General features: G+C 48.3%; 6 protein-coding genes across 6 annotated transcripts; 5 read left to right on the top strand and 1 right to left on the bottom strand.

Moving 5' to 3' along the window:
* Window positions 1-977: 977 nt before the first annotated feature.
* JR316_0012020 (uncharacterized protein) lies at window positions 978-1899 on the bottom strand (the record flags this gene model as incomplete). The annotated part of the gene is made up of 3 exons (XM_047897661.1): window positions 978-1193; window positions 1240-1332; window positions 1384-1899. 3 exons carry the CDS (start codon window positions 1897-1899, stop codon window positions 978-980), a joined length of 825 nt encoding a protein of 274 aa, XP_047744070.1.
* Window positions 1900-7149: 5250 nt separating this feature from the next.
* JR316_0012019 (uncharacterized protein) lies at window positions 7150-8155 on the top strand (the record flags this gene model as incomplete). Its single annotated transcript, XM_047897660.1, has 2 exons — window positions 7150-7306; window positions 7359-8155. 2 exons carry the CDS (start codon window positions 7150-7152, stop codon window positions 8153-8155), a joined length of 954 nt encoding a protein of 317 aa, XP_047744069.1.
* A 1805-nt stretch (window positions 8156-9960) lies between these two features.
* On the top strand, window positions 9961-10604 carry JR316_0012018 (DDB1- and CUL4-associated factor 13; the record flags this gene model as incomplete). The annotated part of the gene is made up of 3 exons (XM_047897659.1): window positions 9961-10081; window positions 10148-10272; window positions 10422-10604. 3 exons carry the CDS (start codon window positions 9961-9963, stop codon window positions 10602-10604), a joined length of 429 nt encoding a protein of 142 aa, XP_047744068.1.
* A 61-nt stretch (window positions 10605-10665) lies between these two features.
* JR316_0012017 (uncharacterized protein) lies at window positions 10666-11032 on the top strand (the record flags this gene model as incomplete). Its single annotated transcript, XM_047897658.1, has 2 exons — window positions 10666-10724; window positions 10834-11032. The coding sequence occupies 2 exons, from the start codon at window positions 10666-10668 to the stop codon at window positions 11030-11032; spliced, it is 258 nt and encodes an 85-aa protein (XP_047744067.1).
* Window positions 11033-12611: 1579 nt separating this feature from the next.
* JR316_0012016 (uncharacterized protein) lies at window positions 12612-15536 on the top strand (the record flags this gene model as incomplete). Its single annotated transcript, XM_047897657.1, has 5 exons — window positions 12612-12626; window positions 12718-13328; window positions 13383-13731; window positions 13917-14339; window positions 14487-15536. 5 exons carry the CDS (start codon window positions 12612-12614, stop codon window positions 15534-15536), a joined length of 2448 nt encoding a protein of 815 aa, XP_047744066.1.
* A 6288-nt stretch (window positions 15537-21824) lies between these two features.
* Window positions 21825-22805, top strand: JR316_0012015 (uncharacterized protein; the record flags this gene model as incomplete). The annotated part of the gene is made up of 3 exons (XM_047897656.1): window positions 21825-22010; window positions 22068-22576; window positions 22634-22805. 3 exons carry the CDS (start codon window positions 21825-21827, stop codon window positions 22803-22805), a joined length of 867 nt encoding a protein of 288 aa, XP_047744065.1.
* Between the last annotated feature and the right edge of the window lie 445 nt (window positions 22806-23250).

Below are 23250 nucleotides of genomic sequence, written 5' to 3'. Positions count from 1 at the left end.
AGTGACGTCGAGTAGCTCAGGTGGCCGAGTGAGTGAGACCTGATTGTATGGCAAAGGACTTCGGTTTGCATTATTTGCGAGTGATACGTGTGATCGATAAGTAAAGCGTTGGTTATACGGGGGGTTTCGATTTGCATTATTCATGGACTTCGTGCAACTGGGGCATTTAGGGTGCCCATCGCCGTCTGGAAAAGGTAGATGGGAATAGGTTGGTACAGATTGAGCGGGTGATGTGATGACATGAAATTGCCGCAATTGCTGCCGCTGTGTGTCCGGGAAGTGATAGTGGTTTCTGGCGCAATATCCGTCTCCCGATTCCATAGTTTTGTAGATGGTAGCAGACGACAAAAGTCGTGGGGAAGGGAGAATCGCAACTTTTATCCTGTGACTTTCGAGCGACCCTGGATAGTTTAGTTACCTTGTAGTTACCTAATCTTATCTCCACAACAGTTGTACTCACAGTGTAACGTTATGGCAGATACAATAAGTTATTGAAGTTCGGCCGGCGTGTTCAAACGTGTCTAGATAAGTTAGAATCAAGCTTGGGTTTCGATGTGTTCAAGACTTACTTGTCAAAATGGGCTCGGAAGCGGATCATAGCTCATGTCTAATTTGTCTTCTGACAGAAAACTTCCATTAAACTTTCGGAGACGATGTGCATCCTCACAGTGAGCGACTATGACTTTAAAATTGAGACATAGGGATTTCCACATTAAGACATTTGATAATGGTATGGGAAGAAAGGTTGTACAGGAAACGAGCGACGGGGTAAAGAAAAGCAATGTCAACGAGTTTCAAACCCGAATAGTATGCAATAACAGATGCAGGAGGAAAGGAACGTGGATTAGAGTCGGACATGAATAGTGCATGTGGAAATGAACGTGAAAAAAAGAGTAGAGAGGAGAGACCATTACAAATAAAGGAAGGACAGGTATAACAAGCCAGGGCACAATGGTATAGAGTTGGGGGGAGGGAATTCAGGCCTCTTCATCGCTACCACTGCCGCCCTCGCTAGACGATTCATGCGAGCCCTCTTGGTTATTGATAGCTTTACGAACGCGCACAGCCATTTTCCGCCCTTCTACCCGTCGCGAGGCTTCAGATTTGTATTTGAGGATCAATTTCAGGGCACTCTTGACAGGCCAACAGTTGTCGTAATTAGCCAAAACAGGCCAGTGCTCGGGACGCATAGCCTGCAAAACATGAGATAAGTTGAGCAGAACTGAAACCAGAACACACCTTGTTGCATATTCTCTCAATCAGTCTCGGGTTTTGCGACCGATAACTAGCATCGAGCCGGAGAGTCTTGGTCGCCTCTCTGCGAAGCCAATCCTGTGTGATAGAGTAAAGAAAAGACATATAGGACGAACGAAATAAACTTACCTGCAGGGTTTCAACGTCCGATAAGGCCCAGTCGTGCTCGCCCACAAGTACATCTTCCAAATTAAAACCACCCGATCCTGGGCGACCGGGTTCACCTGGGGGCTTCCGGATAATGATGACTTTTGAAGTGCCTACTGGCGCAGACGAGGGCCCTGCGGTAGCGACACCTTGAGCGGGTAAAGTGGTTTGCGACGGCCCTGCCGTCGCAGCAGGGTTCGGAGGGTCTGGGTTCGGAGAGTTGGCAGACGAGGAAGTTGACTGTGAAGGGTTAGCAGGTGCAGGGGCAAGTGAGGGGTCGTCGTTATCGTCAGGTAAATCAGCGGAAGACCTCCTTGGTTCCCAATTAATCCTCATGGCTGTTTTGGGAACAGGAGGAGCAGAACGAGAGACTGGTGTAAAGTTGATATGCGATGTTACCATAGGGTGGTGAAATCCGATATAGGGTTCGGAGACGGCCATGGGGACAGGTTCCACCAGGGAACCTGATGACGAAGCTTGACGAGTAGTGTTCTCCATGGTCGTACGAGTAAGTTGAAAGGAGGCAGAAAAGAGCGTCTAAGAAAGGTTGGTGGTGAATTGATAATATGAGAAGGGTAGGATGGCGAGGGGCTTGAAATATACGCACAGTCGATAGCACACAGGCATTATCAAGTCGCTGTGGGCGTGTTTTACGCGTCAAACGGCTTTTGCGGAGGACTGCTTGATTGCTTTCACACTGATCTATTAGGTCTATTGATTCAGAAAGGGTACAATTACAAATTATACAGAAAGAACTCTTTCATCGAGGAAGACGATGTTTCCCCATGACGAGGAGATGAACAAAGAAGGTCGGAAAGGTGGTCCGGTCGCGCGCCAGCATTGATATACCGTGTTGATTTCCATGCCGCTTCGGCGAGTTGCCGAAGCGGCATGGAAATCTGTGCACTATAATATTCTCGTTCAAGCATTTTCGCACGGTTCGCTCTTCCTCCACCACGACCCGACAGTCTGTAAAAAATACGTAGTTTCAGCGACTCCTGTAGTTAGATTACTTCTTCTAGTAGAGTGAGAGAAACTGAAGTCTGCTAAAGCATCCCACCCAAACATAACTGAAAAATAACAAAGCTCGGATTGTATAGTGATAGTGAAAGGGATCCCGGGTGAGAGAATAAACGAAACAAACACGCTGTCGTCTCGTTGATGACCCGCTTGTGTCGAAAGGCGGATCCAGCGCTAGGCATATCTCCGGTGAGCTGAAAGGCAACACGACGTACTCAATCTTAAAGACAAGACACGGCAGGCTTTGAATAAAAGTACCTTCACCCCACAAATCAAACATTTTGCCACATTTGCCCGTACACCACAGTGCTATCCTATCTGTCTACTTATACCTACTTATACATCATGAACTTGGTACGTCGTGACATTTGAAATGTAGAATATTTACTTTAACCGTTGAAACAGAATAGCTCTTTCGTCCTTGCGAAGGAGTTGAAGAACCCAGGGATTGAACACGTTGATCACTTGCTCTTCTCGAGCAATGGAAAATTTTTGGTCGCTGCAGGTATACTATTTCTTTGCTTTTCACTATTGGAACGAGAATCTGATGCAACAAAATAGGTGACCGCGACAAGGTTTTTATATGGAACACGGAAACTTTCCGGACTGAACAAGTCCTCGAGAACAAGCAGTGGGGGCAAGTTAGTTGCCTAGCGTGGGCGTATACCGAATTACCTTCGAGGGAGCCCTCAACCGTATTATGCGTCGGGAATGTTTTTGGTGGTATGAGCATGTTTTTAATGGACTCTCGTTCTGTTAAGGTGTGCCAATCAGAGGATATCCTAGCGAGTCACTAATTCTCTCTCGTAGCCTTTCACGGAGAGAGGAACCGTAATCCAGCTGTTCACCCCAAATGACATCGTGGAGAACCTCGTATTTGATAAGATAAACGGCAGGCTGATTGCTTCCAGTCATTCCGGAGCTGTTAAGATGTATTCTGTTGATGCAGTCGGTAAGGGTTATTCCTGGTTTCTTCTGTACCATTTATTTATTGCCTGTAGCTGGCTCAGCGAATCTCGTCTGGGAAGCTCCCAGTAACCGACCTGGTATTCCGACGTCGGTCCTCTTCTTCGGGTCAACAAATGAAAAGTTGCTGTCCTTCGGACTAGAGAATGGTGACGTGTATGTTTATCAACGTAATATCAATTAACCACGCTGTTCAACTGTTCTAACTGTTCTTAATTCTGCTAGTTGTTGTCGGGACGCTTCCAATGGCGAAGTGCTCTGGACCAAAAAACTCGCCAGTGGGATGTACGCATATTAACATATTTTACCTTATATTCGACTGATAAGCTCATGTAGCGGATCTGCTGCGATTTCGAGCGACCAGACTGTTATCATCGTCAACAATCTCAACAACGGCAATTTTGATGTTTACCAAACTCCTGATATGTCTCCTCTCCAGACCCTAGCCGTTGGGGACTCCGTGACCACCCACAAATACTTCATAAAGCAGTGCCGTTTCATTGAAGGCACGAAACTGTCGGTGTGCGGTAGCCACACTAATAAGGTACATATCTTTGACGTAGCCAATAATTACGTTCTGCAGACCCTTACCTCAAGTCCAAAAGGTTTGATCTTTTGCCGTATCTTATGCTTTCTGACGCTCAAACATGTTCACAGAGGCTCACATGACACAGGCGATTGCAGTAACCATGGCGGAGAGTCGCAAAGTCTGTATTGCAGCATCTTCTAATGGCTTCATCTATCTGTGGGAAAAGCGGAGCCAGCCCTTTGTTGGCGTCGGTGAAACTCAAACACAGCCTGCAAATACGCTCCTTCACTATGCCAGAACCAATGGTCCCTTCATTGCTTTTGTCATGGCATGCACTTACGCTAACTGGGCACCATATCTTTTTGCTGTAAGAATTCGTCATCTGGCCTCAACTTTTATATCTAATAGCAATGTCTACCTTAGTTGTTCGCTTTCTTGACTTCGAAGGCGCAATATTACGGGCTCCTCAACGCAAATGAGGGAAATTTAGAAAATTTAGAGTTGTAGCCAGCATTTGTAGTTACGCGCACTCATAATGTGTATATAACTTTACGTGGTTTTAATGTCTGCGAGTAGCTAGTGGGATCAGGTCTGAAAGTCAGGCATTAGAAATACCTCAAAGGTAATGCGTGTTTGGTACAGGGCATACTTAAATGATACCATTATAGAGTTGTGAGCAAGGAGGATTTGCGAGGAGGTTAAGTGATCTTCAAACCGTAACTTATTGTGGTTTTGACCCCCTTTTTAGGTGCTAGAACTCCGAAGCAAAGTCCAGAATGACAGCGAAATCAGAGTTACACACTCAGCGCACTTGACGAGTCAAACTACGCTCTATGCTACCGGTCATCGTGTTCAATGAGGCTGGTTTAAAAGCCGTCGCCCGTCGCATGCGTCCCTTTCACGAGAGGTAAGCAGAAATTTTCGTTCTGATCATTCCAGGACATCGGTGCCCACGGCTCACTTCCATGAACAGGTGAATCTGCGGTCGAAGGGCAAGGTCGGGGTGAAATCTACACGATAGGGTCTCGACAACTGAGCAACACGATAATCTTCCACTCAAACGCACGTTATTTGGTCGCTGCTCAATCTGCGGGGGTTAAGCCGGTCACGATACAGGTCCTGAATCATACTTCGTCATAGGTAAGTTGAAGTTTGTAATACGTATATCTCTGGACGGATCTGTATCGCAAAATCTGATTTGCAAGAATCTGATATATTTGATTTAGATTAATTCGTTATTAAATTGTTCAATATATCACGGGCAGCCGACCAGGCAAGCCCACACTCATATTCATGCGTGAATCAGATAGCATTGGAGCGGAGAGCGTAGTGAGTCACTGGCTTCAAGTCTTCTTCCAACAGATACGGTGCTGATGGAAGATGAAACGGCACAAGTGACATTGGAGCTGGTGGAAATGGCGCTGGTAGACGAGTCAGAGAGGCGGGTCAGCTCACGGAAGGAGCACGTTCATACCCCGGAACGGTCATATCCACGCGCAGGTTATGCGCTCTGCACGCGCGTGAAGCTCTTTGTATGCGGTACACGTCTTCCGGGCCGGCCGGATCCGAACACGCTCATAACACGCTCAGCACGCCCTGAACAGAAGGAGTTGTACTTTCCACTATACCCTTGTACCCTAATCGTGCCTGTTTCCTGCACGCCACCTTGAACACTGTATGCACCGACGAGCTGCAAGACTTAACTCGCTTCTGTCAATCTAACTGCAAATACCGAGAAAGTTGATCTGTATGCGCCAATTGGAGGAGCACGTGTTGAGGTGCTTCCCGCGGCACACGTCTTCCGGGCCGGCCGGATCCGAACACGCTCAGCGCGCCCTGGAGTTGTACTTCCCACTATACCCATGTACCCTAATCGTGCATGTTTCCTGCACGTTACCTCGAACACCGTATGCACCGACGAGCTTCAAGACTTAACTCGCTTCTGTCAATATAACTAATACCGAGAAAGTTGATCTGTATGCGCCAATTGGAGGAGCACATGTTGACGCGCTTCCCATCTTTCTCGCTGTCTCTCAGGTCTAAAATTTGCGCACAACATACGCAGACCTCAATAGTTCCTTTAATCGGCAATCTTTACTGGGACAACTTATTCTTTCCCCCTCTTCTGGGTACGCCAACTTCCCTGCGAGCACTGACGTTACACCATGACCCCGTGCACCCTTCCTGTAGGCCTCTCCTTTCTCATGTTCTTCGCAGCATCGCCGTCGTCAACGCCAGCGACAGAACCTCCAACGCAACTGCAACGCCCCCGTCTACACATAGCGTCAGCGCCAGTTCATTTTTACCCAAAAAGACGACACTGTTGATTTCAGCGACTAGGGTGACGCTTAGACGCGCGGAATCTGAGTATCATATACTGATGCTCATGATTAGATTGTGTTCCTGATCCCCCTAGCTCTCCGATGTCCTACATAGTGTCTCCCCAGTCAAAGTCGTCGATCATAGTCGAAACACACCGTGTGCCTGTCAGTTGAGCTTGTAGGAAAGACGCCGTTGATGCCCCGCGCAGGTGTGTTTCCTTCCCCAGCTTGTCTTGCGTGACCTGTCAACCAATGCCATCGTTCTGTAGAATCGTCTTCGGCCTGTCCACCCTTCCATGACGCTCTGCGTTCAATGTACGTCGTGATTCCATACTGTCTATATCTAACCTTAATCTTCGTCTTCGTCATAAGACATCTAACATCCAAGTTCTACAGGACTACATACGAGGCGGAAAAAGACGTGCAGACGTGCAGATTAACCATCCACCTCCCCAAAACAGCTCAACGCTGAGATAAAGGCGCAGCTCTGCGACCCGTACGCCCACGACGCTGGCTCGGACACATTCTCCCTTACAAACATGATGAAGAGGAAGAGTCCGACGAGTTCCACGGGCTTGAAGAGCGCTTCCGTGGTCTCGATGAGATTGCTATCCCCGTCGCGGACGTGCACAACCTGGTTCCCTGCACAAAACCCAATATTGCTGGGTTCATGAAAATATTCAAGGTTTCCTTTCCCTTCCCCCCTTTTTTTAAAGGTGCTTATCGTTGTTGCAACCCATTTTCATCCGCATACAAACACGATGCAATTCATACAATATCTAACCAAACGCGCCAATTCGCGCAGAAGCAAACCCAACTCCCGTTCAAACCTCTTCATGTCTCCCGGACTGGCGAAATCCGTAAACGCTGGTAAAACGCTCAGCCAACGCTCAGCACGAGTGTATCGTGTGCATGGAGTGCATGAACGAGAACGCTGCATTTCCTCTCGACTTTACCTACGTACTTGTGGAATGCAGTAGATTAGTCTGCGGCTTCATGAGCAGTGCAGGAGGCGGGAGCAGACCTAATTTTCCAACCTGTCGTACTCGTCGCCATCAACGACAGGAGGGTATTATTATTTTCTTTATTTTTATTTTATTTACATTATTACCTTTACTTAGAGTTTGGGACAGCTGTTGCGTCTACGACATTCTCGCTCGCGGGGGGGATGCCGCTTCCGCTTCGACGAGATGAGCATGGGATGCCGATCTCAAGTGTAGCGCCCGTGGGCACGTCGGATGCGAGTAGGGAGTCGATGGATGAGAGGGGTTTGTTGATGGAGGCGGTGGTGGTGTTGGTGAGCGTTGATGATTTTTTAGTTGGGTGTAGGGGTGGTGGCGAGTGTGTATGTGAATGTGGATGGGCATGTGCATGTGGGGAAGGGGAGGGGGAAGAAGAGGATGGTGGATGTGAAAGGGATGATGAGGATGGTGGATGTGTGAGTGAAGAAGCAAGTGGCATCAAGGACGGGAGCAAAGGCGACGCCTTCAGTTTCGGCGAGTCGACAGAGAGAGGGAGCGGCGGGAGCGGTGGGGAAGTCGGCAACCCCTTTGCCTGCAGTTGCATCTCCTTCGAGCGCGGCCTACCTTCATCCACAACACCAGCACCAGCAGTCACATCCTTCTCCTTATCTTTATCTCTATCAGACGAAGCAGAAGCAGCACCCGAAACGACCGACAAAAGTCCAGACGACTTGACCGTACGGATCGTATCACTCGATCCCTTCCTGCGAAGCGTCGCAACACTCGAACTCGACGCCGAGCTACTCGTCTTTTTATGCTCGTTACCCGACCCCGACCCTGTTCCTGTTCCTGTCCTCTGCTTTTACCTCTACTGCTACCAACAACGAAATTCCAGAGTGGCAGAGCAGCGAGATGGGAGTGGACGCGTCAATGTTGCACTCAGCGGCGGTCCTTGAAGGCGCGATTCATATCTCCAGGTGAGTAGAGTTTGTGTATTGTGATTGGATGTGTACTCAACCGATGTGCTGCAGTGTTTCTGCATGCTGTCCCCCTCTCACATCTACCTCCCACATCCTCGCCGCTGCGCCAAGTGACAGCAGCATCCCCTAAACGACGCCCTGGTATTGACTCCCCGCCCATCGCTGCAGTTCCAACCGATTGCAAACGTCGACGACGCACCTCTACAAGGTATGTGTATTGCAGTATGTAGTCTCAACGACGGCGCTGACGGTGTGCTTGACAGAACAATCTTGAGGATGTAGTATGGTGAGCAGCATCCCCTAAACGGCGCCCTGGTACTGACTCACCGCCCATCGCTGCAGTTCCAACCTATTGCAAACGTCGACGACGCACCTCGACAATCCCCTCTGCCTCTCTCGTCAACAACATGCCGCCAAAACGCGATGCCATAGCGAGTGTCCGTTGCAATGCATGCTACGCGGCGTTTGACTTGACGCACAGACACATGGACACGCGGGCGCGGTTGCGACAGGGAACAAAACAGTACGCAGAAACCTGACAGTTTATAAACACATTGCTGACGCACCTTGCCAGTGAGGCGCTCCTCACCGACTACACTTCACAGCCTGCTGCGTACACAGATGTGGCGGGCACTCGGAACGCAATGCCATAGTGAGTGTCCGTCGTAATGCATGCTATGTGGAATTTGACTTGACGCACAGACACACGGACATGCTGGCGCGGTTGCGAGTGGGAACAAAACGGTGAGTAGAAACCTTGATAACCCATACCTACAGCATTGACGCACTTTTCCAGCAACGCGCTCGTCGTTGGCCAGCGGTTTCTTTTCATCGCAACGCACCCCGGTGTCAGTCGGTCTCCGGTGTGCGTACGCTGTTGTGGCGGGCATTCTTGGGTAAGTAAAGGTCCTTTCCATCATCTCCTATGACAGCCCCCGACACCCTTGATCCATAAGAAGATACGAGGCCAACGATGGTGATTTGAAGTGACTGGAAGTGGTAAAACAACAGTGAGCATCAGAGTATGACATAGTTTTCCAATGACTGACCTCTTGCCGTCGCAGTACCCCTCAACTCCCTATCGCAGTCGCACGCCAACAACACCGATACAGACACGCTGAAAAGACAAGAGGTGAGCAAGCGTGAAATTCCAGCTGCGTAGGTAACTTACAAGTATTCGCAGTTCGTCACTCTGCTCCCTTGACCCCGCCTGTGTCGTCGTCGTCATCGTCGATCTCAAAGAAGGAATGGCAGGTAAGGTTAGTACAGTAATTAAGACTGATAAAGGGTGGTGACGCACCTTGGCAGGACATTCCTAACAAGGCGCATCGTGTACGACAACGCGACTTGTCATAGCGCGCACCCCGCCATCAACTAGTATACAAGCGAAGGTAAGTGAGCAGAAAAAGAGGAAGAGTCTCACTCACATGACACTGTTGTCCCAGATCTTTCCCGCGGTGCGAACTCTCATCGCAGCGCCGCCGTCTCGAACCCAAGGTGCGATTGGCTGGTAATGACACGAGGGCGATAGCGGGGGATTGGAGGACGCTGGAAGGATGGCCGTACGTCCACGCCGCTGGCTCAGTCGACACCCTCTGAGAAAGAGGAGGATGAAGAGTCAGGCAAGAGCTTAGAAAATCTCAGTACTCCAACATGACCCGTCTACACACATCTGCCAATGCGGCCTGGAGACCCCCGACGCCTACATCTCGGAATTTAAACCCCCTTATGCACCCTTTGCCCGTGCGAGAGAACGAACCCGTGCTTTGAATGCGGTTAAAATGGAAAGGATGTTCGCGAAGCCGCTTGTGGACAGTCTGGAAGGGCACATCGATGCTGTTGAGGTCCTGTACAGGCGACCTGGCTCCCTAACAGGTGTGGCCAGTGGAAGCTGGGATGGAGGTGTGTGCGTGGGTTCTCTAATCACGCAGGCGATAATCACTAAATGATGGAATTGGAATAAACCAGGAATAATCCTCCACAATCTTGCAACCCGAAAACCGATCGCCAAAATTCCCCAGGCGCACAAGGGAAAGCGTCAGGGCTATGCTTCTCTCCGGATGGTCAAAGGCTTCTTAGCTGCGGTGTCGATCGTAACGTGAAGCCTATGGGCCGTTGGAGACGATAACCTGAATACGGAGGTGGTAAGTCAACACCCTCGGACGACAGCGCTGCATGTCCGCATCAGCGCTTCTTTTATTTACTGAGCTCAATTTCTAATCCTTTAACCGTTGCCCTTTAGCCTCTTAATGTATTCCCGGGAAAGCTGCGTTTAAGCGAGGATCAATCTATCCATCTTCTCACTTTCCCAACATCAACCGAAACTATCACATCTGTACGATTTAATGAGCGAATCATCGGTGCTCGCAAGTATAGGATCCGACGGGACATTCACGCTGTACGATATCAGGACTGGAAAGGCTGAGCGACGAGTGGTTATGCAGGTAAAACTCATCTCATCCTAACCACATTTTTTTAATCTCACCATGGATGTGCACGACCTTTCTCCCTACACAAAGCTCAATATTACCGGGTTAATGAACAGGTACGTACTGCGTTATTACCATGTCTTAGGTTACACATCGTGACGTCTAGTTGGAGGCGTTAATTCATCGTGCCGATAAATGTAGTTTTAGCTTCGATTGTGCTTAGAGGTTCGTTTTGCTGCTGTACCGGCAGCTTCTGCGAGGATGTAGAGAATTTGTGAACGAATACGGCACTGGCAATTCTATCGCAACACCCGCAGAGTTTACACCCCGCAAAGGACATCTTGACCCACAACTCCCTGACTCACCCATCATACGAGCAGTCGATTATCAACGGGTCACTCGGCGAGCCAACTTATTTCATTAATTATGAATGAACCGGAGTGAACTTGACTGAGAAATAAAATGGATATGCGACAGTATAATACAATATGAAACAGTAGACTACACATTAGAGGTATCGTTGAATACAAAAGTGAGCGTGTATATACAGCAGATCAAATACTGAAAATCGAAAGCAAGAAAACAAGAAAACGATTAGAAAGATGACGGGGAGTAGGGTAGTGGGTGAGTCCCCCAAGAAGTTATAAAGACGCTGGAATGACGCTGAGAACGCCTGCTAGGTGCGGAAGGGGGAAACCTCGTATTTCTTGCAGATTGCGAGATACTCGTTCCTCGACGGATACTTGGCGCGAATCTGCGCCTCGATAGCGATGTCGTTCAGCCGGTGCCTATGGTCGAGAGCGAATCGGTCGATGTTGATATTGTGCGCTTCGGGCGTCATAGGCCGGGTGAGTGCGCGTTTGTTGTCGAGAAGGGTATGAAGATCCATTATTTCTTGACGAATCCGAAGGAGGTCCTCGATTTCCTCGAAGTCGGCGTTGCAGTCAGCGTCGGTGGTGCGTAAATTCTGGGCTTCGACATCCGTGATTTGAGCGCCTAACGAAACTGGGATGAGCAGATTCAAAAAAAAAAAAAATTCAACGATGCGTACGATTGCGACCTCTGACCATCACCGGGGTATCGCTACGCTCTTCGATATAACGAAAGACCTCCCCACAAACCGACCCCACATACGCGGATACGCGCTCCGTTATCCAACATCCCGACGCGATGCTGTGCTTCAACCCATACTTGAAGCCTACGATGGCCGAAACGACTTGAGAGATGAGTGCAGCCATGGTAAGAGATTCGCGGTTAACGAATAAGCGGGTGGGTGTGGAGATCGATGTGGGTGGTAGTCGGTAAGAGCGAGTGAGCGAGGGAGTGAGTGGTTGTGGTTGTGGTTGGTGATAAGAAAGGCTGCGGGAAAGTTGTGTAAGTGGGATCAATTTATAGATGGTGGTGACAAACGATGGCAAACGAACAGATTAAAGTACTCACTGCAGACTCACACTAGGGAAGGCCAAAGATTCAGAATTTTCAATGTCTGCAGGTGAGTCGGGTGTAGGCGCGCCAGGTAGGGCGCCAGCTATATTAAGTACCCAACGAGTGTAATAAATAGAATTGCGCAAAACGCTGAAAATATATCATATTTATTAATGAATCGCGCACTACACATTGACGACTGCGAGATTTTTCAAAGGGCAGCGAGTCGCCAGAACGACGCATGCCATCGTGTTATCATCGTCTGCGAGTCGACATCGCGCCAAAAATGCGAATTCTTCGCGCGCTTGTCGACTCGCTCAGCGAGTCGATTACTGTAAGTTCAGGTGTATGTTTAACTTACAGCACTTACTTACAGGAATTGTGTAAGTATGACATACACAATTTGTTTTCTTTGTGTGTATGTTTTACTTACACAAGTGCTGTTTGTATGACTTACAGCAATTGTGTATATTATACTAACACCGGACAAAAAGAAATTGTGTAATCTCGGTGTTTATTCTATTTACAGTCTACTTACAGCAATTGTGTTTGGTCGGCATACAGCCACCAAACACAATATGTCTTTGCCGACTGTTTGTTTTTCATACACGTGTGCTGTATGTCGAACTTACAGCGAAACTTACATAAGACATGTAAGTTTTCTGCTGTATGTTTAACTTACAGCGGTCGGCGCCCGCAGTGTTCTTATCCACCAATACTAGGGCGATTGTCATTGAATACCTTATAAACCTGTGCCTATCAGATGTCGCCTGCAGTAGTGCCGTTCTCTTCATGTACTGCCGACACAACGAACCCAGGACTGTTTCACAATACCTGGCTTCCTTGATTGCCCAGATGTTTAAGAATTACACGGGTGTTTCATTGATTGAAAAGCAGGTTCTTAAATTGTACAATGTGCACAAAACACAGCAAAGCCATCCTTCAAAATCCCAGTTGGTTGCCATACTTTCCACTATCCTATTGCCTTTCCAAAATGTTCGGGTCGTACTGGATGGCCTTGACGAGTTGCCAGACCGTGAACAAATGGATCTTGTATCTATTCTTAGAGGCCTTACAGTATCATTGTTTTTCACATCGCGAATCATGGGTTTCGAGGTTTTTGGCTTTCCACAAGACATCATACACATGACCATTGGAGACCAAAATCTTGGGGATATCCGTCTATTTCTCCAGAAAACTATACCGCAGACAACTAGTGTTGCTCGGATACTGCGGAGAAATGAAGGTTTTCTCGAGGAAATATGCAATAAGATCTTGAATATTTCGGGTGGAATGTGCGTATCAGCTGCTGTGATATTTTAAATGTACAATTGATTGATTTTTTTCAGGTTCCTACTTGCGGCGCTGAGGTCACAGTCCCTACAGGGATACACTACTATGACAAGCTTATCCAACAGCCTAGACGGCCTCTCTGATGATATACAGTCAATGTATTACTCCCTCATGGACCGGATTGATGCGCAAAAGGGGGACTACCCGTCGTTTGTAAAGCGTGCAATGACGTGGATAGTTCACGCTCCTCGTCCTCTGACCATTGCTGAACTCGAGCACGCGCTTGCTATTCAAGAGGGAAGCCACTCGTTCAATGAAAGGAACATTCCTGCACAAGATATGCTCACACATCATCCTGTGGGATTATTGAAATCCAGCCAAGAAGTGGAACTGTGGTCCTTTTCCGTAAGTTACTCCACCTTACCAGTGCTGTTTTTGTACTGTTATTGAGCCAAAATCTCTATGTAGATCATACAGTATATGAATTTTTAAAGGATTGGCCTCAGAAGCTCATGCCAGCACCACATACATTTATTGCAAATTGTTGCATTTCTTACCTCACTGCTTTTCGCTTTACCACGCTGGACAAGCTCTCATATGCTGCCTTTGATGCCCTTGTAAAATCTCAGGACGCTCCTCTACTTGAATACGCATATAAGAATTGGCCAGCTCACATTGGAGAATGTAACGAGGAATCATATCCAACGGAGACTCTGCATGAATTTGTACTCCAAACTCCCAATTATCCACTGCTTGATTCTCGGATTGGTTTCAGTTGGATTAACCCCAGCCATGTGATTGCATACTATGGTCTAAGGGTACCGTTCTTCTGGGACAGTTGTTGCAACTCGCGGACAGTCAAGAAACACACAGCTCTTACACTCGCTGCATTGAAAGGGCATACCACAATAGTCGAATCACTTCTTGCATGCAAGGATATTGATATCAATGCACAAACAAACAGCGGAGACACTGCACTCACTCTCGCGTGCAAAGAAGGCCATAAATCTGTTGTCAATATGCTTCTTCTTCGCAAAGACATCAATGTTAATTTATGAAACAAGAGGGGACTCACGGCCTTGATGTGCTCCTCCAATCTTGGACGCATAGATATTATCCAGGCCCTTATTTTGACAAGAAAAATTAATCCAAATGCTCAGGATTCCAGAGGCGCTACTGCCCTCATGCATGCATCACATATGGGACATGTTGGCGCCGTCCATGCCCTGCTTGCATGCTCAAATATTGATGTCAGTGCCACGGACATGGCTGGACGAACCGCACTTTTATATTCCTGCCTAAAGGATCATACAGGTACTGCGTGTGCCTTGATCAGGGCGCCTGGAATTGACGTTAACTCCCAAGATGACAATGGACACACTGCACTACTACTGGCTGCCACAAAAAATTCCTTTCAAGTTTTAAAAGCCCTGCTCTCCATCCCTGGACTGAATCCCAACCTAAGGGATAGGAATGGCCTCACGGCACTATTTGTTGCCATGCTGCGTGGACACAACAACATTGTAAAGGCTCTTCTTCCTATGTCTCATATTAAGGCGGATGTTCCAAGTCTCCAGGGTGTCACCGCACTTGTACGTGCCACCGTTGAGGGTTATGTGCCCATTGTAGACGGTCTTCTGTCATCACAAAACAAGCACTGGGAGCATGCTGAGGGAGTAACACCACTTATGCTTGCCTCATCTGCGGGTCATACAGAGGTTGTCAAGCATCTTCTGACTGTCCCAGGCATTGATGTGGACCTAGGCAATCAACCTCGTTACACATTGACCATTCCCACTGGTGAAAGCAATGATAATCCAATCATGGATTCCTTTCTTACTGGGATGGACCTCAAACAAACATGTTTTGACTGCAGTGGAATTACAGCCCTTAATTTTGCGGCTTATCATGGTCACATTGATGTTTTGAAGCTCCTGCTAGCAGTCCCAGGAATCAATGGCAACAGTCAGGATTGCTGGGGATTTACGCCTCTAATACTTGCTTCAGACATGGGATTTGATGTGGTTGCTCGTTTATTGTCTGTCCCGGAAATCCGTGTCAATACACAGAATGGCAGTATATCAATTGAATTTATCCTGGTTTCATGTAGCCCGACATTTACTTATTTCCAAGTTGGATTTACCGTGTTGTGTCGCTTTCCAGACTTTAACTGTGAGACATCACCCACAAGATTCGGTTTGCACAAATGAGACGCAAGGCCCCAATGTAACACACACTCGCACACTCCAGCTTCGTACATCACACAAGAAACGACAGAACATGCCTGATTATATCTGACACCTCTCAAAGAACGTGCCCAGCTCCCACCTCGAAATCAATACTTAAATTTTTAATGTTTGCATTAAGTGCTAAAAACCAGTTTCAAGTCAACGTTCCAACTTGCAAGATGTTTAAAACTTAACGAGCAGGGTCGGATATGTAATATGATGCGACATTAGAAATCCGGCATCGAAATCACGGATATGGAGATGTGGGTGACAAGGGTACCCACGGGCCGCAACGGTTGGAGTTCAAGCTCGGAAAACGACGACTGGAGATACAGAGCGAATCGGTCGGGGACAAGCGAGGGTATGACAAGGTTGCAATGATGTCATTGGAAGGGAAGGGATGGGAAGAAGGAGGAGCCGTGGTATACAATATGCACAATGCGATGCGATGCAAAGGAACACGCACGATGCGACTCGACGCGGTGGTGAGGTAACACTAGAAATGAAGTTAATTAGACCTTGGACCTTAGATCTAAACGAGGGCCACTCCAACTGGGTACGAATCTATCTTCTCAAAGATGCGATGCCATGCGACAAGGTGGTTGGAATGTGAAGTGGGATGTGGATATGAGTACGCGATGGAGAGGGGGAGTGTGGAAATATACACACATTGCAAAAGCAGTGCAATGGGCATAGAATAGAGCGTAGCGAACTGACAGTACACGGCACTATTGTTGTCGCTGAGCGCTAAACAGAGATATAGTATGAGTGTCGAACACTTGAAAGAACAAAGAAGGGGTATTTGCGGGTCTCGTCGGTCAGAAATACCCACCAATCCATTGGTTAGTTGTTGAACATCACACAATCCTGAATATTGAAATAGTCAAACTATCTAGTGTGAGGGTGAGGTAAAGGGAGATGGAGCGGGAGATAGCAGGGGCCGTCGAGAGACAAACGATGAGATACAATATACGTACCAGTACAGAACGGAGCAGAAAAGCGCAGAATTAAAGGAGTTTTTCCTCCCTCCCACAGCGCTTGGCTGCTTAATTCAAATTACAATCGCACAGCACTGTAGGAGATGAAGAAAGTGAAAGATATTATGAATGAGGGATGTTAACTCAGCCTATGCACGCGCATAAGAGTCGAAAACTCATTTGCAAAACCACTGTGAAACCTCCTGCACGCACACCGAGCTTCTCAAAAGGCACAACCACATCCCCATCCACCCCGAAATACCGCGCACAGACCTGTAAGCGAAAGTATTTGTGCACTGCCCTTGGACGTCCAGGTGCACATATGCGCTTGTCATGAGGCTGGGGAGCCACCTCGTTCCAGTGTTCTACCCCCTTGCCGGTGCCATAGAACCCATGGAGGACCACGCCCTGCGTGGGATACGTCATGCCTAGAGAGGACCAAGGGGTTGGTTGAGTTACAAATGGGAGAGGTGTGGGGTCGTAGTGCGTCCGATTTGGCGTCGACAGTATGGTAGTCAAGAAAGCGAGGGTGGCGTGCAGCGTGGGAGGTCGGGATTGTGTGGGAGAGTGGAAGGAAAAAGGGACCCTGACTCACCAACACTGCGATATCCACAGATTGCAGCGAACGGATGGAACCGGATGAGAGGTGCGTGGCCTCCATGCAGAACTCGACATCGTATGAACGGGGTAGCGCATAACGCATGAGTTTGCGCACAGGAAACAACATAGAGAACACGAGATACAAAAACCATCATTTCCACTGCACTGGAGAGCACAAACTTCATCATCCGTCACGACGCAGAAAGCACACCAACTGTCATATGGACACGGTGTTGCTGCACTGGCGTCGATGCAGAGTATGTTCCAGTGCAGTGGGGATACGAGGGTGTTAGAGGTGGAGGTGAAGGCTTCCAGTATTTCCGCAGTGTCGGTTCGAGGCGCCAAAGCAAAAAAAAAAAAAAAAAAAAAAAAAAAACAAACAAACAAACATTACCACTCACCTAGAAGCTCCTCCTCCCTCCTCTGTGCTTAGACCCTGGTATCCTTCGACCCATCCCGCAGTCGCGTATTGCAATGTTCATATTGTCGTGAGTGGCTGGGGGAAGAGACGGGTCACGGTCGTGGATGGTGGTGGAAGACGACAAGAGTCGCGTTGTTTGTCCTTGCTGTGTCAAGGACATTCAAACTCCGCTTTGCCTGACACGCTCGGCAGGACATTGCTATCACTTCACCGCTGTTTTCTAGACCATAGAGTCAAAAGGGTATACCTTGGGTAATTAGATTAAATCAGGCCTATATGTACTTTTGTGCTGTAGGGTAGTAATTGAAGCACCTCCAACCACATTCTCGTCTGGCTTCTTAACAGAAATTGAAAATTCCTTGCCATCTAACAGCCAAACACGCTTTTGTTGCTCATGTGCTATACTACAATAGATTCTATTGTATACTGAATCCGAGTCCGAGGCTCATTTATAAACCCCGCTCCCCTACACACTTGCAATCTGCCATTCCTTCCATTCTTGACATGTACCACAACGCTCCCCTCCCTTTAAATTATCATTCGTATACTTTCCATGGGCTTGCGCATGAACATCGGCACGCTATGCAGTCCAGGAGAGGATATGTCTATGTTGGAGGGTAAGACCCCATCCTGTCTCTCCTGTTCCTTTTCCACACTGCCTCTTCCAACACTCCCCACTCCCACTCTACCTTATTGTAATTGTCATCTCCCCACACTTGAATGCTGAAATGCTCCCCAGGCGGATTCCTGCTCTACCCATGCCCCTATCTGATCTGGAGTCGCCTCCCCTCCATTGTTGTCGCGGGTGCGTCCTATTTTCCATCTCCTCTTTCATTTAATTTCGATTTTGGTTTTTACAATGACAAGAATAATGAAAGTGATATGAAGAAGGAGAACATTAACACAAACACGGGCACGGGCACGGGCACGAGGACAGGTATGTCCATAAACTTGACGCCGACATGCTCTATGCGTGCGCAGGTGTCGCCCTCGATGTTGACGCGTGTGGGTTTGGATCGAATTGGGTTCTAGACGTGGCGGGTGTGACAGAAACCCATGCAAGAATTCATACGCACCAGAGGCAGCATTCGCATTTGTGTACTACACGGATGACGGGAATGTGTCGGTGAACTGTGCCTTGAGGCACAGAGCTGAGCACACAGGCATCCATCGAGAGTCAAATTGCAGAGCGATTGTTGCCTTGTGTGAGGTGAGTGCATTGCAATGCAATGTGAGGATGGCACACTTTTGGGCGCAGCACAGATGGCACTGGCATAGGCCAGGAGAGGGGTCGTGGTAAACCAGTCAGTAAAAAACACACACACAGGTTCTGTGCTATGAGTCGACACCCAGGTACAAACTCAGAGGCACCAGAGACTGATTTTCCAGCCAGCCAGAGACTCAGACTCAAATACAGCCATAGAGACAACCACGGCGTCCGCTATGTATACAGGGTCTACGTCCAGTCCCGAGTGCTGATGAAAACAAAGAACTAAAAAGAACTTGCCAGACAGCAAGATAGGGACGACAGAGAGAATCCAACATTAATTCAAAAGTCGGAACTGTACAAAGAACGCATCCAGTGCGTTCATTCACTCTGGGAAGTCAGTCTGGGAAGCGACGCGGGTAATCCAGCGTTGAGTATTTAGTGAGCAGTTCGGGGCGTCGAGAGGCAAGCGGTTCAGTACTGAGCAGAAAGGCGCAGAATGGAAGGGATCTCTTCTCCTTCCCGTAGCGCTTAGCTGCTCAATTCAGATGACCATCGCACCACACCGCAGGAGATGGCGTATCGTATGCACGCGAATTAGAGTCCAAACACACGCCTGCAAAACCACTGTACAACCCTCCTACACGCCTGCACGCACACCGAGCTTCTTGAAGGGAACAACCGCATCACCATCTACACCAAAATACCGTCCTCAGACCTGTGAACGTAAGCATTTATGCACTGCCCTTGGACGTCTAAGTGCATATATGCGCCGTCTAGAGGCCGGGGAGCATCCCAAGCGTCATCGTGACCTTCTTGTTTAACACCCTGCGATGCATGTGAAATCATTATGGAGGGATCACTGTGGTTCATATTCACCCCACGCATGCCCGCGCCCACGTCTACGCCCATCCCGACGACAGTACTCTTAAAGGTGAATTAGAAATCGGCTGTCGAGATTGCTGTGGTATGCATCAAACCAAATGGTGCTCATGGAACCCTGTGCTGCGCTGCCTTAGGCCTAGGAAATGACACGACATAGATGTGTGTAAAAATCGAAGGACAGGGAGGGGAGTGAGTTGGGGGGGGGGGGGGGGTAAACACGAGGTTGAGGGTAGTGCGTCTTCAAGATATCAACGAATTGGTAGTATACAGAATGAGCGTGAAGTGTGAAGTTCTGAGATAACCGCAGATTCCAGCGAACGGATGAGACCGGATGAGAGATGCTTGGCGTCCATGTCGAGCTCGACGTCGTATGAACGGGGTAGCACATAACATATGAATATCCATATAAACTTGCACAAAGAACAAGATAGACAAAGTGAGATAGCGAAACCATCATTTCCACCACATTGGAGAGCACAGACTTGGACATCCGTCACGACGCAGGCAGCACACCAACTGTCATATCGACATGGTGTAGCTGCACCGGCGTCGATGCAAAATATGTTCCAGTGCAATGGGTAAACGAGGGTGGAACAGACAAAGGGGGAGGCTTGCAGGGTTTTTCGAGTGCCGTTCCAGGTGCCAAAGCGAAAAAAAGACAAACATTGAATAAAAACCACACGCCTAGACGCTCCTCCACCCTCATCTGTGCCTCGACTTTGCTATCCCGCGTCCAATTCCCCCAGTCGCGTATCACAATGTTCGTATTGTCGTTCGAGTGGGTGGGGGATGAGTCCGACGAGATGGTGGTGGAAGACAACCAGTGTCGCGTTGTTTGTTCTTGCTGTTGTCAAGGACTTCAAACTCCGCTGCTGACTCTTGACTTGGGCAGGCCATGGCGGTGATATATGCCTTGCAGGGTCTTGCGAACACAATACATGAACATTTAAAGTCACGGAGAGTTCTGTGGTGTTTAATTTTTCAAATGACAGACAATATGTATCTTGGTTTGTACATGAAGTAAATGTGCAAACGGACAGCCATAGACCAAAGTTTCTTGCACAGTACCCTCGTCTCTCCTGTGCTCGTCTGGTGACCTATACCCTTTGCAGTTCTTGTACGTTGATGCAAATTTTGCCATCATGGTTTTGTTTCTCGACCGGAACCACAGAAACCACCACCAACCACTCCCCTTCCTCTTCGTGGCTCGCACTGTTGACTTCCCACTCCGCCGTCGCACGCGAAAAATCATTATCAATGCCGCGGTAGCTATACCAGGTCTGTAATAACGACTCTGGTATTCTGTATGCAGCGTTACGGTTTCTTTTCATTTGTGATGCACCAATGCAGTGAAATATCAGGTGTATGCTACCTTTCCCTAGGTGCTCGTCGGTGCATATACAAAGTACCCTCATTTCTCGGACCTTGAACACTCACTACCGCTTCATCCTCCTATCCCATGCCTACGCTACAGTCAAAGACTATCAACTCATTCGTGCAGGGCTTGCAAAACAGGAATATGGGTTTCTCAGTGCTGCTTTCCTTTTACTATGAGTTAAAGATAAGGTATCAAAGTCGACGGGTGCATGCACTCACGACGACTGGTGATAAGATGTAGAGCGGGATTAATTGACAAACACAGGTCGTTTTTGTACACATGGCTGAGGCGCATATCGCGATTGCGTGTGTATGTCTTTGCCCGCCTTTTGCTTCTCTTGTTGCCACCCTCAACACGTGCTATGAGCAGTGAATTTGTACTGAGGATCGCTTTCAAATAGTAGCCTCTACTCATGGTACCGGTGACATGGACCTCATACCTTTCATTTCACTCTACACATCGCAGCTTTAACATGCTCAGTCATTCCTCCGTCGAGCGCAGCATCCAATCGGAAGTATTAGGGTGCCAACTGATGACCGGATAACATGCGGCGACTAAAATGACGTATATTTTTTCCACGGAACTGGAATTCCGCGCCTTGAGGTTAGTTTTTTGATACTGAGGACATGCGACCTCAGGCAGGTTGTAATTCACACCCGCCACTGCCCCTTCATGGAAGGAACATGCTAAGAGGTAGCTTCTAGACCTATAATACGGAATGAGCAATCGTATCTGATTTCCAGACACCCATATCCTTACCTCTTTCTTGAACTTTGTCCTTTCAATTTACAAGCACTCAGCAATGTCGACATTCAACGTCAACATCGTTCACGTTCACACCTCCCAAAGCGTTCCTGTTAGCACGCCCAAATCGCCTCAACACGCTGTAAACTCTTCTGGCGCTGGTGCCCCAGCATATGTAGTGGCGCCACACGCGACATCATCGTTGAACTATACATCTGGACCTTGGACTGAGATCTTGTCGTTGGTGGGACCTACCCCACGGGATCTCTTGGATATTTACTATGCAAAATTCCCAAATTAGAACACCAACGTCGGAAACGCAACACCAAACGTGGGTTCCCCAAAACTCATCCGTTCGTCAGCGGATGTTCCAGTGATAAGCGGACTTCCACGAGTCAGAGATGAATCCCAAGATGACAATGATATTGCCAATGAGTCAGAGTCATTAACTGTGGACCGTCTTGTCGTGGCAAGCCTAGCTACTGGAACGGTAGACCCAGCCGTTCTCATTCGCACGTCACGCCACTCTCGAGAGAAGAGTTCACGGGGCGTGATGCGGAACCAGACGGCGGGAGTTCTTTCAAACAGACATCACCCGTACAACATGGCAAATAGGCCATCCAGGGCAGCTGTACCGACAAACAGTGGTAATGAACATGCAAACGCTTTCTGTCGTCCATCCGGAGAGACAGAAAACACATCAATGTATACTTCTCAGCACCGAGAACTACACCACGGGGACGGCTCCGGGTATAACATTCCCGTTGAGCAGATGCCTCGACTGGCACCGAGCCCAAACGAAGATGGAAGGTATTTTGTGGATCTCTATCTCTCGATATTATGGCACTGACAGTTTTGTTATGCAAGGGAGTCGGAGATGACGGGGTCAACTGGAGATGGCGATACAGGGGAGGCTGAACAGCAGCCGCGAAAAATGCAAGGTCATAGAAGCGACTATGACACTTGCTTTAGGAGCCGGGAGGAGATTTGCTCCCAGGACAAGGCTAGTGTAGGGAAAAGGAAGAGGCGAAAGCGGTGATTGGAGTTGCAAAGGATCTTAGAATTAAAATTAGTATCTTATCATTCCATCGACTGGATCAATGGAGGTTGATTAGATTACATATATTGTTTTTATTTGATCTCCTTTATTTTGAGTGATGAGCGTGAGAACATGAACTTGGAAAAGTCATCGACTTTAAAGAGTGAAACTTTGAGCAACAGAGCAGACCTAGTCATGGTTCACAACTTTAAATACACATCTTAACACACAAACGACAACCCTGCATTATCTTGAGAGAAGAAGTGGAGAAGGGTAATCGAGGCGAACGATACCGTCGCCGTAACCGCGGCCGTGCGGTGCGGTGGACGCGTGAAGGCGGAGTTTCAATGCGCTTGACAACAGCAAAGCCAAACAACTGGCCGCGCTGCTCTGTTACGAGTCCTCCCTTGGAGTAATCGTTTTTATATCGAACTCGACGTATATC

Source organism: Psilocybe cubensis, chromosome 11, assembly GCF_017499595.1.
Source record: "Psilocybe cubensis strain MGC-MH-2018 chromosome 11, whole genome shotgun sequence".
NCBI classification, from domain to species: Eukaryota; Fungi; Basidiomycota; class Agaricomycetes; order Agaricales; family Agrocybaceae; genus Psilocybe; species Psilocybe cubensis.
This window is presented reverse-complemented; position numbering and strand designations above follow the sequence as displayed.